Below are 18571 nucleotides of genomic sequence, written 5' to 3'. Positions count from 1 at the left end.
AGTGTAAGGCTTGCACTTAAATTTTCCTAACACACACACACACACATATGCATACATACACTCACACACACATATATACACAAACACATTCACACACACGCATACACACACACACATACATATATACACACGCATACACAAACACATATACACACAAACACATTCACAGTTCACACACACATTCACACACATGCATACACACACATGCATACACACATACATACACATATACACACACACATACACACATACACACATACACATATCCACACATACACACACATATACACACAAACAAATTCACACACACACACATACACACGGATACACACACATACACAAACACACATATACACACACACATACTCTCACTGTATGGTTCATTTCTTCTATGTGATATAAGTATCTGTACTAACAGCTATTACACTTGTCAGCCTGTATTCACAAATGCCTTTTTATGACTTTTTTCACATAATTGTTAGCATTGTAAAACGGATGTTTTTGCCCTGGTTTGGCAAACATTGCAACAGACAAAATGGGACAAAATTGGCAAACTTAGAATGTAACTTAGTGAACATTACCGGTGCACAGAATGGTAGATGGTGACATCTTAGAGTTACAGACTGCATCATATAGTGTTGCTCAAAGTGGGCATTTATGTGTTACACTTCGCACATCTGCGTTAGAGGCTGTGTTTCGGGCCTTAATCCCAAATTCCGTCAAAGCAGGACTATTTTTCCGCTAAAAGAGCGAAATCCCAAAATTAAAGCGAACAGACCACATTATAGCCAATGGGATCCATTCTGCCATATCTGGCATTTCTGATATTCCTGTTCTCCTCTAATGGAGCAGAAAACTGAACGCATACAGTGAAGTTTATGTAAAGGTGGAAATCACAGTGTTCTAACAACCTGGCAAAGCTGGTCTTTGGGCACGGGACAAAGGTTTTTGTAAATCCAAGTGAGTCCATCTATCTCATATCTATCTATCTACAATGTCAGTCAATCCACGTATCTATCTATGTATCTATTATCTATGTATTATTTATCTATTGATCGATCTATCATCTATCTCAGCCCAATTGTCTTAGTCTTCATGCACACGACTATATGTACTTTGATGTCCACAAACTGTGGATCTGCAAAATACACATGCTCTCTGTTTGCATCCGCATTTTTTGCAGACCTATTGACTTCAATGGCTCCATGGACCGCATTTTGCAGACCAGAAGAGGATATGTTCTACAATTTGCGGAATGGACATATGGATGTCATCCTTTTGCTGTCTGTATCTTTATGTCCATTCCGTAAATTATAGAAAATTTGCTATTCTGGTCCATAAAATGTAGTGCATGGACCCATTAAAAGTCAAAACTGGGGATGGCACAGGGGTTTATCTGCATGTTGCAGATCCGTGGTTTACAAATACGTATGGTCATGTGCACGCGGCCTTACATAAACCCATTTTACTATCTTATTGCCATTAGAGCCGATCCACCTTTCAGGGCTCATCCATGCTGGTGCTTTCTTTAGACTACATGTACATGACAGTGAAAAACAGACATTTTTTTAACGCCCATCACACATACGTTTTAAGACCAATGGTAGTCTATGGGGTTATTCACACGGCAGTTTTTTTGACTGTCAGTGAAAAATTTACATAAAAAAATAGAACATGTTCTATCTTGTCCATTTTTTACTGGCAGACTGCCCCCATACAATTGAATGGGTCAATTTTTAGCGTCCGTTTCTCAGGAAGGCATCAGTGAAAAAAATGTCCGTTAAAAATGTTATTTTTTTTCACTGTCGTGTGCATGTAGCCTTACTGTACGTTTTTTTTGTGAAAACAACTAGTAATGATCCATTGATCTAAGGTTGGCTTCACATATATCACATATGTTCAGCTAATGGATGCATGAGCAGGACAACGCTGAGGACATTTTGGTGTCCTGGTCTGATGCCCATAACCAAAGAAATATAACTGTAATATCTAATATTAACACGGTATTGTCTGATATTCTGTTAGTAGTAAATCTGTTTTTCATTTTACATTGCTGTTTCGTATATCGCAATACCTAGTACTATCACGTATATAGATTATCATATGAATGTATAGATTGCATGCTATTAATAACAGTAGCTTGGTGAGATGAAGTAGGAGAGGTACCGTGGTTTTTGGTACAGGATATGTCACTGTGTGGATTTGGAAATACCAATAAACTCACTTTTGGTAGAGGAACAGTCCTATCTGTCACACCTAGTGAGTATGATAAAAATACAAATCTACAAGAATTGTATAGTAAAACAAATGTTTAAGAATTTGCTAAATAACTATTTTCTACATGTATTTGCTGAGTAGAATAATTCTAAAATATAAGATCAGAATGGAAGAGAAGTTTTCCCCCATGAGGCCAAGTAGACGTGAGGACTTTAGGGGCAGAAATTCACAGATGTTGATGCAGTTGATGCAGATCTTCCACAGCTTATTACAGCACCAGCAAAATGTTTTCGATTTTACAAAAATCTCTTTGACGCGCCACAGAAAACATCCACAGATGAAACTGACCTACAGTGCAGATTTTATGTTATATTATAATGCAGATTTCCTCCGCGGATTTCACCATTTGCAATGCATAGGGCGAAGTCCTCAGCAAAGTCCATGACAAATCCGCATGTAATGCGACATGATGAAAAATCTGCATTATATGCACAGTATCTGAGCTAGGAATTATTTAGCATTATAAAAAAATGAATCTTGTGTACATTTCATTAAAAGGGTGGTCCGCTTAAAACAATTCCTTGTTGTTAGATGGGGCCACCAGTGATCAGCTATAATGGTGGGCCACCAGTGATCAGCTATAATGGTGGGGCCACCAGTGATCAGCTATAATGGTGGGGCCACCAGTGATCAGCTATAATAGTGGGGCCACCAGTGATCAGCTATAATGGTGGGGCCACCAGTGATCAGCTATAATGGTGGGGCCACCAGTGATCAGCTATAATAGTGGGGCCACCAGTGATCAGCTATAATGGTGGGGCCACCAGTGATCAGCTATAATGGTGGGGCCACCAGTGATCAGCTATAATAGTGGGGCCACCAGTGATCAGCTATAATGGTGGGCCACCAGTGATCAGCTATAATGGTGGGGCCACCAGTGATCAGCTATAATGGTGGGGCCACCAGTGATCAGCTATAATGGTGGGGCCACCAGTGATCAGCTATAATAGTGGGACTACCAGTGATCAGCTATAATGGTGGGACCACCAGTGTTTAGTTCCCTTGCAGTGACAATGAGGCATTACACAGTTACTATGACATCAACAGACTGTCCATGTAATACAGAGACATGACTGGTGTTTCAAAGTAATAGATGCTTGCTTTATCAGCCAAAATAGGTAACCCCCCCCACACACACACACACACACACACACACATATTTGCCTTTAATATCGTTCAATTTCGTTTTGTGGATGTTTTGTGAGAAACAATAATACATATAAGCACATACTGTATGTTGCCCAGATGGTTTGGCAGGAGACATACATGTGCCACCCATTATAGTTCTTGTAGTGACATGAATCACTGTGTTTATGACGCTCGTAAGGTGATATTTGGTCAAGGAACAAATCTGAAAGTTAATCTAAGTAAGTCTTTCTTGCTGAGACACTATTAATAATGTTATACAGATTTTGAATTGATGTGCAGTTCATGTATGGATCATCCCATAGACGTATCGTATATTTATGGACTGGAAGCAAATGCCTGTGCTGCCCTAGGGGGGCTCCAACCTGTGGCTCTCCAGATGACCCCAAAAGACAACTGTCCTCATCCCACTTCTAGAACTATCAGAGCATACTGAGAGTTGTAGTTTCACACCAAAATGAGAGCTGAAGGTGGCAAGTCAAGACATGCAGCCTTTAAAACATTACTTTTAATAATTACTCAGTGAAATCAAAATCATCGGCACAATACCCAAAATCAAAAAGCAATGACGGGTCTACAACACCAACTGGTATGATACAAAAAATACAAATGAGTGATGACATGGTGGCATCTTCAACCACTGCTCCTTTCCTTACATGCCCTATAATTATACAGAGTAATTGTCATGAAAAGGGCAAGTCCTTACAATGCTGTCCAAACATGTTTCCCCCATAAATGTAGGTCTATTAGCAGACAAAAATAGGGGTCAAACCACACAAAGATGACAAGAAGACATGCACTATAGAACAAAATTGGCCACATAGTAGATTCAGTACAAATCGCCAATATAGATAAATCACAATGAAGCCACCTACTCCGACCCCATGCTGATGGAGTGGGAGGCCTCAATTTGTATTTTTTCTTTGCACCAAACCAGTTGGTACTACTGATCTTTGATTGAGTATTATGTGCATGATTTTTATTAAGGAACTATTAGAAGTTATATCTTAAAGGCTTTGGCCCGGCTGATCTGTTTTACATTGCTCCCTACTATCCGAAAACCAGTTGTTAGTTCACTGACAGGTTGGACTGGGCGGGCTTTCAAATTGTTGCTATGGACTAATGTGTCCTGGGCCTCTTCTTATGAAGCACTCCAGTGTGGCTAACAGGCTGCAACACTACAATCTTGCCCAACACTAAGAGTACATTCACAAGCTGCAAACAAATTGTGTTTTTTGCATAAAAACTGCAATTTGAGAAAATGGTAAATCAGCCTTAGCAGATGTGTTATATTTTTGCTTGGTAAAATGCAGACTGATGGGTTTTGTGTACCAGTTTTCTCTTGTAGTACTGTGTATCATACGGGGCAGTGGTCTCTGACCCATGGTTCTCCAGCTCTACAACTCCCAACATGCCATGTTAATAGAGGCATTAAGTGACTTTATAGTAATCAGAAGTAATTGTTGTATTACAATTATTTGCTACCAATATATATTATACTATATATGACTCCCAGGATACAACTAAATAACATTGTATTTAATGTCACAATATAGAACGTGACATGAAGTTCATACTCCATGCTCATTCATGTCATCGAGTCCTAGCCAGATGAGAGGTTTTTGCTGTTGGAAATATGACTGTGTGCATCTGGAGCTAGCTCTAAGCTCACATTCGGCAGAGGAACAGTCGTATCTGTCTCACCTAGTAAGTAATGTTCTAGAAAATACAGGTTTAGGATTACACTAAAGCAGATTTTTCTTAATTCCCAGAAGAAGAACATTTCTGCACCAGGGTGTTTATAGTTGTGTTATTCATATAAGCCCCCACTTATACAAAAGTAGGATGCCATTATCTTGTCCAGTCAGTCTGGCCTTCAGGGAGGAATCTTATTCCAGAATGGTCATAGTTGCCCAGATGGTTTTGTTTCACCATCATCTTAACTAAGAAGCTTTTTCATACGTTGTTTGAACTTGTTTGAACTTGTTTGAATGTGTCCTTTACTTAAATTTTCTCTTAAACCAGAAAAAGCATATACGTCTGATGGATGCCATCTGATAGACATCTGACACCTATAGGCCCCATGTTAAAAAAAAAAAAGTATGCCTATCAAATTATTATTATTATTATTATTTTTTTACTGGATGGATGTGACAGATAGAAGACATCAGCCAGCCATCTGTCACCCTTAGGCTCCTATTTTAAAAATACATTTTATTTAAATCTTTATTTAATAATTTGTTTTTTTACGGAATGATGCAATATACTATTGACTTGTTATCATGATAAATTGTATAACTTAATGGAATTCCAGAAAGGTTATAGCGGTTTATTGTCATGTATTGATATATTTTAGAACAGTTTATGTATCAGTATAGTCCAGAGTCTGAGCTCTTCACTCTTGTGAACTAGAGAGTTTATGAAAAGCACCTGAACACTGTGTGACATCAGGATATGACAAGCTCATATTTGGAAAGGGCACCAAACTAGAGGTGATTCCAAGTAAGTCATTATACAATATTCTGTCCTGTATCATCAACATTCTAGATAGATACATATTGGATAGATAGACAAGTAGATCGATAGACAGACAAGTAGACAGTCAGACAGATAGATAAAAATAGGGAAAAAAACATAAGCACTATTTACGTGTGGATTGGTGCAATCCATCCAAGACTGTTAGTTCTGGGTCTCAAAATTTCAAATTTGCAAAAAAAGAGGCAGCGCTACATATAAAGTAAAGTGTGATAGACCTGGATTAATTCACTATAACGGAAAGGCAATGTTTCATCTCAACATAATAAGGCCTTAAGATTGAGTGATGCCTCATTTTTGCCAAATTAGATTAGAAAAATCTGTCTCTTCTTCTTTGAGAGATATAACATATATATATATATATATATATATATATATATACACCCTAAATTCTTCACCAACTAGATCTCTCAAAGATATATATATATATATATATATATATATATATACACACACACACACACATATATGTTCTTAGAGTACTCAAGCTGACAGCCCACTAACTGGATTCCATCTAAAAACTGGGTTCAATTCAAGTGTTAATTTTTTATTTCTATTCAAAACATGGCGACAATGGAATCTGCTAAAATGTAAGTAAACGACAGACTTTTAGATACATTCATGAAACACTAAATTGTGCCTATTGTCTACAATCATGAAGTATTTTGCATTAGAACACTACACACGTAGTGAATTTAGTGGACATGATTCAGACAAGGTTTCAATCTCTGCAGTAAGACAGGTTGGTAAAAGGGAGTACAGATGAGAAATCTGCAGGACAAATGTATTAGAAACTTGCTAAACATTTTATTGCAGAATGAATACGCTTTTTATGTTAAAAACGGCAAACCCTTCGGAAGACCTCAACTATTTGTAGTAACTGAACCCAGGGTATAGATGCTATTTGACTATTTCACTTACAGTATAAGTCTGTTGGATATGTATTATAGTGTATTTGTTAGCAAATGTATCCTTAAGATATGACATCACAGGAAGAGACAGATCTATCATTAGTAATCTTTTCATTGATTAAAATTCTGTGGTAGAAATTATGAAAATTCCATTAAATGACCTACTAGATACAGGATGTGACATAAGGTCTACAATGGGGCTATTATATACTAGTTGTATGTGTTGACATACTGTACTTAGCTATTTGGATTGGATTGAAGCACTGCGGTAACTACTGGCAGCTATAAACTGATATTCGGCAGTGGGACTAAGTTACTAGTGACTCAGAGTAAGTAAAACTGTAAGATTTCTATTGATTCTGTATTAGACTGGGTTCACATCAGCGCTAGTACCTTCCATTGTTCTCCTCTATTAGAGGAGCAGAACAGCGAAAATCCTGGAAGGTCCATTCCGTTTCCATTCAGGTCTCTATTTTTCTCAGTAGACAAAAAACATGCGCATGCACTTGGGGGACATCTATAAAGGCTGTTACGATAGTTTTAAATTGTTGCATGTTTTGGCGCACTATAACAATTTGAGCAAAATTTAGCGACTTTTGTCTTCCCACGCCACTTTTAGAAATGGAGTCAGTAGTTGGTCTGCTCACTTTTAAGGTGCATGTATAATATGCAACATTTACTAGCCAGTACGTGAGGTACCCCCTGGTGTACAGTCACTTAAAAAGGCAAAACCACATTACAGATGTGCCGAAAACCTGTGTGCCATCATATAAACTGGCACAGCACAGGACAAAAAAAGCTGAATTCACAAATGCCCCTCTTTGTCCTCGTCTCTGTGGAGGTCATTGTTAAGTGGGAGGGCTGCTGTGCAGGTCAAAGTTAAGGGGGTGGGCTGCTGTGCAGGTCAAAGTTAAGGGGGTGGGCTGCTGTGCAGGTCAAAGTTAAGGGGGTGGGCTGCTGTGCAGGTCAAAGTTAAGGGGGTGGGCTGCTGTGCAGGTCAAAGTTAAGGGGGTGGGCTGCTGTGCAGGGCAATGTTAAGGGGGTAGGCTGCTGTGGAGGGCAATGTTAAGGGGGTAGGCTGCTGTGGAGGGCAATGTTAAGGGGGTAGGCTGCTGTGGAGGGCAATGTTAAGGGGGTGGGCTGCTGTGTAGGTCAATGTTATGGGGGTGGGCTGCTGTGGAGGGCAATGTTATGGGGGTGGGCTGCTGTGGGGAGGTCAATGTTATGGGGGTGGGCTGCTGTGGAGGTCAATGTTAAGGGGGTGGGCTGCTGTTGAGGTCAAAGTTAAGGGGGTGGGCTGCTGTGGAGGTCAATGTTAAGGTGGTGGGCTGCTGTGGAGGGCAATGTTAAGGGGGTGGGCTGCTGTGGAGGTCAATGTTAAGGGGGTGGGCTGCTGTGGAGGTCAATGTTAAGGAGCAGGGTGCTGTTAATTGTCAGTGTTAAGGGGACGGACCACTGTGGAGAACACTGTTATGGGGGTGGAGGGCTGTGAAGGTCACAGTTAACAGGATGGGCCACTGTGGAAGTAAACGTTAAAGGGGCGGGCTGCTGTGGAGGTCAAAGTTAAGGAGGTAGACTGCTGTGGAGGTCACTATTAAGGGGAGAGGGGTGCTGTAGTGGTCACTGTTAAGGGGGGACACTGTAGATATCTTTTAACCTCACACACAAACATTAAATGAATTAGTGGAAATATTTCCATGTAAAGTCAGGTCATCCTGCTAATATATATCTAGGAGATATTTATTAGTACAGTGTGCCAGCATCTCTTCCCTGGGCAGCATGCACCAGACTCAAATGCTGAAAACAATGCCAGGCTGGATCCATTGTTGTTTCTACCACTTTTAAAGAAAGAAAGGTGACAGAATGTTTAGTAATGAACTAAGCTATGGAGAACGAGGTCAGCGGTATATATGTAGTGTAATATATGCATTCATTACAATATGCAATACAATTACAATGTTCAAGCTACTGTGGAGATCTCATACAGCCGGATGAAAGATAGTGTAAAGGAGTCAGTTAGAGTGCAACCTCAGGTAATTGGGGAAAGCTGACACTTGGAGGAGGAACCCAGCTTCACGTTACTCCCAGTAAGTTTTATCTAAATGTAGGATGAAAATAATTCATTGAATATAAAAGTCAATAATAAATGCAAACAGTAGTAATAGTAAATAACACTACTTTTTTATCATTTGTGGTAAGATGGGTATCTACTGGAGGGGTAGGTTTCTTCTATGGGGATGCACAGCTGGGTGACACTTTTTGTAATGGCACCGAGCACTGTGACTACATCTGGTGTCAATAAGCTGATATTTGGAACGGGAACAAAGGTTACTGTGTCACCAAGTAAGTAGATAAGACTATTTCTTGTAAGGTTAATATAGGTAAATACAGTGGGGCAAAGTTAGGAATCCTGATATTTAGACATTGTAAACTCAGATTAGAAGGTAGAGACTTTTCTTCACTTTAAACCATTATTTTGCTCCAAAATCTGAAGCACTGCATTAATAAATTTGGTGCAATTTTTTGTCTTGAGAAGCCCCGTTCCCTTTTATGGATAGGTCTGAGAAGTGTCTAGCAAGGAGCAAAAAGGATCGAAAACATATGCGCCAATTTTGTTTTTTTGGCACATTTTAAGCAAAAATTCTGCTGTCTTTGGAATAGTAAACCTGCTTCATCATCTAGGGTCCCAGGCGTCCCAATACAGTACAAAATACTGGACTCAATTTATTTCTTCTTGGGTCTTCTAATGTCCGTGGATGTAGATACATATAAGGCAGATGGATCCAAGAGCTCGTGAATTATGTATCACACTTTACAATTTATAACCCAGAAGTGAGTTTTCTCCTTATGTCAGGGAATATGTGGAAGCATGTACAAAGCTGGAGTATGGGCGACCCACATACTCTGGGTAATTGTAGGTTTTTGCTGAGGTTCCTTTTACTGTGATAGTAACTACAACAAATATGTCTTTGGAGCAGGGACACAACTGACCGTCATTCCCAGTAAGTTCTCAAGTCTTAAATTTTACTTTAATAGATGAGAAAAAACTTTTAAAGAAATAACATTGAATAGAGTCCAATCTATTAAAATAGATTTGACAAAGTCTAAGCAAATGTAGTGTAATTTATGGAGGATTTTCAAACAAAAAATATCACTGATAATATATATATATACAGAAGTACAGCCTGCAGGTGGGTGTTGGGTGTTTTTGCTCATCAGGATCTCACTGTGGGTACTGGGGCTGGGTATAAGCTCACATTCGGCTCTGGAACTCTTGTATCTGTCATGCCCAGTAAGTGCTAACATTTCTTTGACGATTTTGCAATATCGGATATTAGACTTTACACAGAGTAAATGGTAGGTGATGATCTGAGAGGTCTCATCCACAAGGGTTGCATTTCTTCTACATGAACTGTATCATTATTTTAATGACCTGATGAGAGTAATACTTGCTGACAATAACACAATTGGCCAATGACCTACTTAACGATAAAAGCAGGGTGACAGAGGACTGGTTGTCGGGCTTTTTAGTGTGTACTGTGAGGTTTACCAAGTATACACCTCTATTATATAAATGTTGATAAAGGTTGAAAACATTTAACTCCCGAAGCATTAGATTATCTCTTATAGTTCTTATGACCACTAGAAATTATCAAGAAAAAACTAAACAATCTGCAGCACAAAAGTGACTTTACGTCTTCTAAAAAAAAAAAAAAAGATATTGCTTAAGGGCTCATGCACACAAACGTATTTTCTTTCCGTGTTTGTTCCTTTTTTGTTGCGGACCGTATACGGAACCATTCATTTCAATGGATCTGCAAAAAAACGGAAGGTACATCATTCCGCAAAAAAAATAGAACATGTCCTATTATTGTCTGCATTACGGACAAGGATAGCACTGTTCTATGAAGGGCCAGCTGTTCCGTTCCGCAAAATATGGAATGCACATGGACGTCATGCATATTTTTGGCGGATCCGTTTTTTGAGGACCGCAAAATGCATACAGTTGTGTGCATGAGGCCTAAAAGTGTAAATATGGGAAGCTGTTTTGGCCCTTGAACTTTCTAGTGCCATAGATAATGACAATAGTATGGGAAGCTGTAATATATACTAGACAAAGTTATTGTTTTATCGATAGATATGAGATAGATAGATAGATAGATAGATAGATATGAGATAGATAGATAGACAGATAGATAGATAGGATAGATAGATAGATAGATAGATAGATAGATAGATGGACATTAGATGGATAGATAGATAGATAGATAGTTATGAGATAGATAGATAGGATAGATAGATAATAGATAGATATTAGATAGATAGATAGATATTAGATAGATAGATATGAGATAGATAGATATTAGATAGATAGATAGATAGATAGATATGAGATAGATAGATATTAGATAGATAGATAGATAGATAGATAGATAGATAGACAGAGATGATTGACAATTAGAGCCTGTGATTTTCCTGTGGTCCCGCACTAGTCAGCAGACATGCATCCAGAGTCAGAGATGATAGATAGATAGATAGATAGATAGATAGATAGATAGATAGACAGAGATGATTGATGACTATTAGATCCTGTGATTTTCCTGTGGCCCCGCACTAGTCAGCAGACATGCATCCAGAGTCAGAGATGATAGATAGATAGACAGAGATGATTGATGACTATTAGATCCTGTGATTTTCCTGTGGCCCCGCACTAGTCAGCAGACATGCATCCAGAGTCAGAGATGATAGATAGATAGATAGATAGATAGATAGATAGATGATAGATAGATAGATAGATAGATAGATAGATAGATATGAGATAGATAATAGATAGATAGATAGACAGAGATGATTGATGACTATTAGATCCTGTGATTTTCCTGTGGCCCCGCACTAGTCAGCAGACATGCATCCAGAGTCAGAGATGATAGATAGATAGATAGATAGATAGACAGACAGAGATGATTGATGACTATTAGATCCTGTGACTTTCCTGTGGCCCCGCACTAGTCAGCAGACATGCATCCAGAGTCAGAGATGATAGATAGATAGATAGATAGATAGACAGAGATGATTGAGGACAATTAGATCCTGTGATTTTCCTGTGGCCCCGCACTAGTCAGCAGACATGCATCCAGAGTCAGAGATGGGTTTTTGTAGAGAGGTTTCTGCTTGTGGGGATAATGCTGGACAGAAGGTTATATTTGGAGCTGGTACTAAACTCACTGTACGACCTAGTAAGTACCAGATCACTAACCCTATCATTACACTGACATGGGATTGATAGGATACTTACTCATTGCAGGTAATACAGATGTGACAGATGTGATGTTCATATATCATTTCTTACCGGTCGCCGGGTGTTAGATAAAGGTTACACTTTTAGGGATAATGACATTTCTTACATAGTAATATTGTGGTCCCCAGAGTCTGTAGAATGTGTCACTGTTGTAGTGGCCGTACATATATCTGGCTATGGATTTGTGCTGCATCCTCCTATGTTATACACTGCATGTCAATCCTTGGGAAACACACAGCGTCCTTCCAGCAGACTTCTCTAAGTTCTGGCGTCACAAGCCATAGACATACTGTATTATTTACATGCCACAATTCACGTCACTAAGTGCAGGAAAGCATTCCAACATACCTGTCTCTATGGAACATGTCAGGGTGTGTTCAGTGAAAAACATGCAAGCCAGTTGAATCCTTTTAGTCTGCCATTGTGGTCGGTGTTTTTCGTTTTTTACATGCATTGTTCACACATAACACACAGCATCTCCTAGCAATGGTGTCCAGACACCATCTGTGTGTTGTCAGTTTTTTTTCACTGACCCATTGACTTGAAAGGACCAGTTCTGCATGAAAAACTGCTGAAGATAGAACATGCTGCCCATTTTTCTGAATGGACAGAGGGTCAATGAAAAAACAGTGTTCATGTGCCCTTTGAAATTAATGGTTCAGGGTTCAGTCCGGATGCTGTTTACAATCTATTGTAAAAACGGACAGAAAACGCGCTTGAGTGAAATTAGCCTAATGCATCAGACTTGCATGGAGTGAAAGTTATTCTCTTGTTGCAGCCTGGTCAGATAAGTGACCTATGTGTGGGTGGAGTTCGATCCACAGAACAGCTGTAGGCTGAGTGTAGGCTCCACTGTACACATTATTGTAAGGACGCGTGTGACTGTGTCTAGGAGCTGCAAATAAGCTGATCTTTGGAGTAGGAACACAACTCAAAGTAACTCCAAGTATGTATCATACAATATATACACAATTGTTTATATAGATCCAGGTAGTATCGGTCCTAGTACGTTAAGTTTTAAATGTACCGGGATACTTGTGATGTGAAGGGTCCTGAATGGGAACCTTTGTTTTCTATGATATCTGCCTTGAGGTTCTATAGTTTTTGGAAAGCTTTTGATTACTGTGCGCAGTCAGGATACAATAAACTTACCTTTGGAAAAGGCACCAAAGTTCATGTGAGGCCAAGTAAGTTTTCAAAACCTTTCCATAGATTCGTTTCTCAAGAACTTCGAGACATCTAGACGATGATTCTTTGACCACCTGTAATTGTTAATTAATACTATTCTCACAATTGTATAAGCTTACGTAGTTTAATATCAGTAAAGGCATAGTTCTATGAATTTCCAACTTCTGCGAAACAGGAAATCATTAAAATGACTTGTCATCATTGTCCATGCCGCCTGAATCATGGGCAGCATGAAATCACAAAAGATTCCTCATGACAGAGAGCTAAGCAGGGCCAAATAGAATAATTGGGGCATGGGGAAAACAGTCTGGGCATGAGGAGAAGAGTTTGAGCATGGGAGAAGAGTTTCGGCATGGGGAGAAGAGTTTCGGCATGGGGAGAAGAGTCTGGCCGTGGGAAGAATAATCTGGGCATGGGAAGAATAATCTGGGCATGGGAGAAGAGCCTGGTCATGTGGAGAAGAGCCTGTTCATGGGAGAAGAGTCTGAGCACAGGGAGAAGAGTCTGGACATGGGGAGAAAAATCTGGGCATGGGTAAAAAAGCCTGGGCATAGAGAGAAGAGTCAGGCCACTGGAAGAAGGGACTGGGCTTGAGTTGAATAGTCTTATTGTAGAAAGAAGAGCCTGGGCGGGCATGTGGAGAATGGTCTGGGCATGGGGAGAATAGTCTTGTCATGCGTATAATGAGAGACTTGTTTTTTTTAAACTATGTTTTCTCTGGAACTTTACAGCGTTTTAGGGTACAGCATAGCTATCTGTCATGAGGGACTCTGTCAGGATTTCATGCTGCCTGTGGCTCAGGCTACATGAACCTGATCAGAGATTCCCATTAAATATGCTACTTAGCTCCATATGTTCTCTAACAAATGTCTGAAGTTGTTTAGGAAGATAGAATGGATATGTAAAAGGGTGAACAGATCATTAGGAAGTCCAAAGCCCCTTGGACAGTTAATGTTCTCCCAAAGCAAGTGTGTCATATTTCTTGTGTTTGGTAAGAGCCCATGGCCTTTAATGACTAGATGACTTTCCACCATAATTGTGACTTTTGAAAACCAGGATGCTGAAGATACATATACTATATATGATATATTTACTACCTTTGGTTTGAGAAGATTGGGTAACAGCATTTTTGAATGAGTAGATAACACTGTGCTTCTTCGAGTTTTAGCAAACTTATATTTGGTGGTGGAACTAAACTAAGTGTTTCTCCAAGTAAGTGAAAAATGTCTTAGCACTACAGTAGTTAAGTCTACAGTAGTTTTATATGTTTGATATTTCTTTAAGATACAGTATTGACGGCGAATGAAACATACAATTATAGTATGGTAAATGCCGCCTGCGTGTGATCTGTAATAGATGGTACTGTGTAATATTCTATATGATAAATGGATTACATTATTTTTAATCAGGTTTAATAGCAAAGTATATGTAATTCTGTCAGATGTATCTAAGCATAAGTGAGTAAACCTTACATCATCCCGCAGCTGTGGCCCCCAAGACACTCATTCACAGTCCAAATATTAACATGCCTTTACACCAGTAATTTAGAGTTTCTAACTGATTCACATGAAGCCATGGAGTCTTACAGTACATCTATTCTATTTTCTAATGAATAATATTATTACGTTGCATGTGATTACCTTATACTGTAGAAGGTCCACTGCCCGGTCATTAATATGTTTCACATACCATTTACCTAAAGATCACATGGTTTCAGAGTTAAAGGGATTTTGCCTGAATCAGAAATGATCCCCTATTCACTGGATAAGGGCTAAGAGTCTGATTGCTGGGACCCCCAATGGTAATCAGGGTAGAGGTCCTTAGTCTATAAGACGAGTACAGCATGTGGCTGTCTCCACAAGTCCCACTGACTTTACCACCATGCCATTCACCAGGGGATACAGGACTTCCTGTTCTTGTGGTCGGTGGGGGTCCCAGCGATGGAAAGTCCATTGATTATACCTAGGGCCTAAAGGGATAAGGTTTGACTGTAGAAAAAATGATGGGTTATCCCATACAAATGTATGACACATCCACTAGAGAAATTGTAAATGTGCAATCTTTGGGGGTCCAAGTTTTAATGGTTAGAATACTATCATAGATACTGTCTTATAATACATCTAGCCTAGGACTCTAGGCCCCGTTGTGGTATTATACCAGAAATAATTGAAGACAGTGGTGCATTTGTACTGTAGTCACTGCTGGATTACATCACGTGTAGTATGTGTAACGGTGAATGTGATCTGGGACACTGAGTGGGTTTATGTTAAGAGGTGAAGTGATGTGTACTACTAGCAACTACAAGTTCATATTTGGCCATGGCACCAGACTACGTGTCCTACCAAGTAAGATATCTGTCATTTACATGTTGTTTCTAACTATATGACGGTAAGAGGTCTCTGTGTGGCAGATGGCACACAACCCATATGCCATGACCACCTAAAATTGAGGTAGAAATGGTCTCCTAGAGGCTAGCCCCTCCAGCCTGTGGACTCTGTACTCCAAGAGGGCAGATGTCCTCTCTACATGGGGTATTCACACTGTGGGGTATTCACACTGGGGGGTATTCACACTGTGGGGTATTTACACTGTGGGGTATTCACACTGGGGGTATTCACACTGGGGGGTATTCACACTGGGGGGTATTCACACTGGGGGGTATTCACACTGGGTATTTTTAAAGGCAAAACAAGGAATGATCATAACCTTGGAGGTACTTTGATGTCATTTGTCTGAGAAGGGGGTACTTGGATTTGTAACATGAGAATACTGTTCCAGAGGGTTAGATCTATCTATTATCTATCTATCTATTATCTATCTATCTATCTATCTATCTATCTATTATCTATCTATCTATCTATTATCTATCTATCTATCTATCTATCTATTATCTATCTATCTATCTATTATCTATCTATCTATCTATCTATCTATTATCTATCTATCTATTATCTATCTATCTATCTATTATCTATCTATCTATCTATCTATTATCTATCTATCTATCTATCTATCTATTATCTATCTATCTATCTATCTATCTATCTATTATCTATCTAATATCTATCTATTATCTATCTATCTATCTATCTATTATCTATCTAATATCTATCTATCTATCTATTATCTATCTATCTATTATCTATCTGTCTATCTATCTATTATCTATCTATCCTCATATCTATCTATCTATCATCTATCTATCTATCTATCTATCATCTATCTATCATCTATCATCTATCCATCTATCATCATATCTATCTATCATCTATTATCTATCTATCTATCTATCTATTATCTATCTATCTATTATCTATCTATCTATTATCTATCTAATATCTATCTATCTATCTATTATCTATGTATTATCTATCTATCTTTCTCATTATCTATCTGTCTATCTATCTATCATCTATCTATCTAATATCTATCATCTATTCATCTGCCTATTTATCTATCTATCTATCATCTAATTATCTATCTATCTATTATGTATCTATCTAATATCTATTTATCTAACATCTATCTATCTATTATCTATCTATCTATCTATTATCTATCTATCTATTATCTATCTATCTATCTATTATCTATCTAATATCTATCTATCTATCTATCTATCTATCTATTATCTATGTATTATCTATCTATCTTTCTCATTATCTATCTATCTGTCTATCTATCTATCATCTATCTATCTATCTAATATCTATCATCTATTCATCTGCCTATTTATCTATCTATCTATCTATCATCTAATTATCTATCTATCTATTATGTATCTATCTAATATCTATTTATCTAACATCTATCTATCTATGTCTCTATTATCTATCCATCTGCCTATCCATATCCATTATGTATCTATATATTATCTCTATGTTTGCTTGTCTATTATCTATTTATCTATCGGTCGATCTATCATCTATCTATTCATCCATCCATAGATACATCTAGCCACCAATTAATCTACCATCTCTCTAGTGTTGCCTGAGATTACAGAATTATAGACATTATGTTAAACTGGACTGTCTGTAAGGTAACATGTGGGCACAAATATCTACATATATTACAGGTGGTACTTGGCAATAGATTATTTACGAGACATAAAATGTATTTTCAAAAGGAATGAACAGAAGGGAGTGTGTAATACATTGCAATCTGCCATACAGTTCGGAATCTTATCTAACAGCCTTCTCTATGGAGTCAAGTGAAATAGGACACGCGCTCACATTGTAAATGACGCTTATTAGTGTGCCTAATCCGGAGCGTGGTGTGTCCTTTATTTCACAGGGTCTTGCGTTGTCATTGTATTGGTTAGTCAGTACATAGATTGCACATCACGCGCTGTCCTGGCGCTGTATCCTGCTACGACACAGCTTTTTGCTATGAGACGACACACTGTGTAACAATAACGTCAAACTGACTTTTGGAAGTGGAACAAAAGTAACAGTGACACCAAGTAAGTACATAAGTGACATAGTTATTATATCAGCCATACTGGTCAGGAATGACAGCTTACAGGACAGACAAGTGATGGGTCATGGTTTGGTCCATCCTCAGCCCCTCTATCATACAGTACGGTAATAGTCACTCTGTGGATCAGCACAGGATGCCAGCTGTCTTAGGGTTCATTCAGACAGACGTATGCTCTCCGCAAAAATGCGGATCCGTTTTTTTTGCGGATTAGATGCTGTCCCATTCACTTCTATGGGGCCCTTTTCTTCCATTGCACGGCTCAGCAAAAAAATGAAACCTGTCCTATACTTGTCAGTGAAAATCAGGACATGGCCCTATTGAAGTCTATGGATCAGCAAAAAAAACAACGGAATGCAATCAGTTTTTTTGCAGACATGCTGAACTGTCTGCAAAAAAACGGATCTGCAATTTGTGGACAGCATATGGCCGTCTGAATGAGCCCTTAGTCATATGTCCAGTACAAAGTAACGAGTAGTTATATCGGCTACATCTACTACAGTAGTAATTATTACTTCTAATTATTACTACTACTCTCACTAATTTACTTATACCTTCCTGTGAGGGAAGGTGGAAACCTATTCATGGATCAGAGAGCACAGATATAATGACAGGACTTTTGGAAGAGACCTTTTCTAGAAAGTTCTAACTCATCAATTAAGAGAAGCAACAGTAAAAAGATGGAAATGTAAACTGAATGAATGAGTTAGTATAACAATATATGTAATTCAGGAGCTTG

The 18571-nt window shown here is 38.6% G+C and overlaps 1 gene segment (V, D, J or C); it reads left to right on the top strand.

The window, feature by feature from the left end:
- Positions 1 to 18571, top strand: part of LOC122923687 — a 297490-nt gene that overhangs the window by 243042 nt on the left and 35877 nt on the right. Inside the window, 1 exon segment of the C gene segment in view lies at positions 13061 to 13114. Within this exon segment, the coding sequence occupies positions 13061 to 13114 (54 nt within the window).

The sequence above is a fragment of the Bufo gargarizans genome, chromosome 1 (assembly GCF_014858855.1).
Source record: "Bufo gargarizans isolate SCDJY-AF-19 chromosome 1, ASM1485885v1, whole genome shotgun sequence".
Lineage (NCBI taxonomy): Eukaryota > Metazoa > Chordata > Amphibia > Anura > Bufonidae > Bufo > Bufo gargarizans.
Note: the sequence above shows the minus strand (reverse complement) of the source record. Positions and strands in the feature narration are given on the sequence as shown.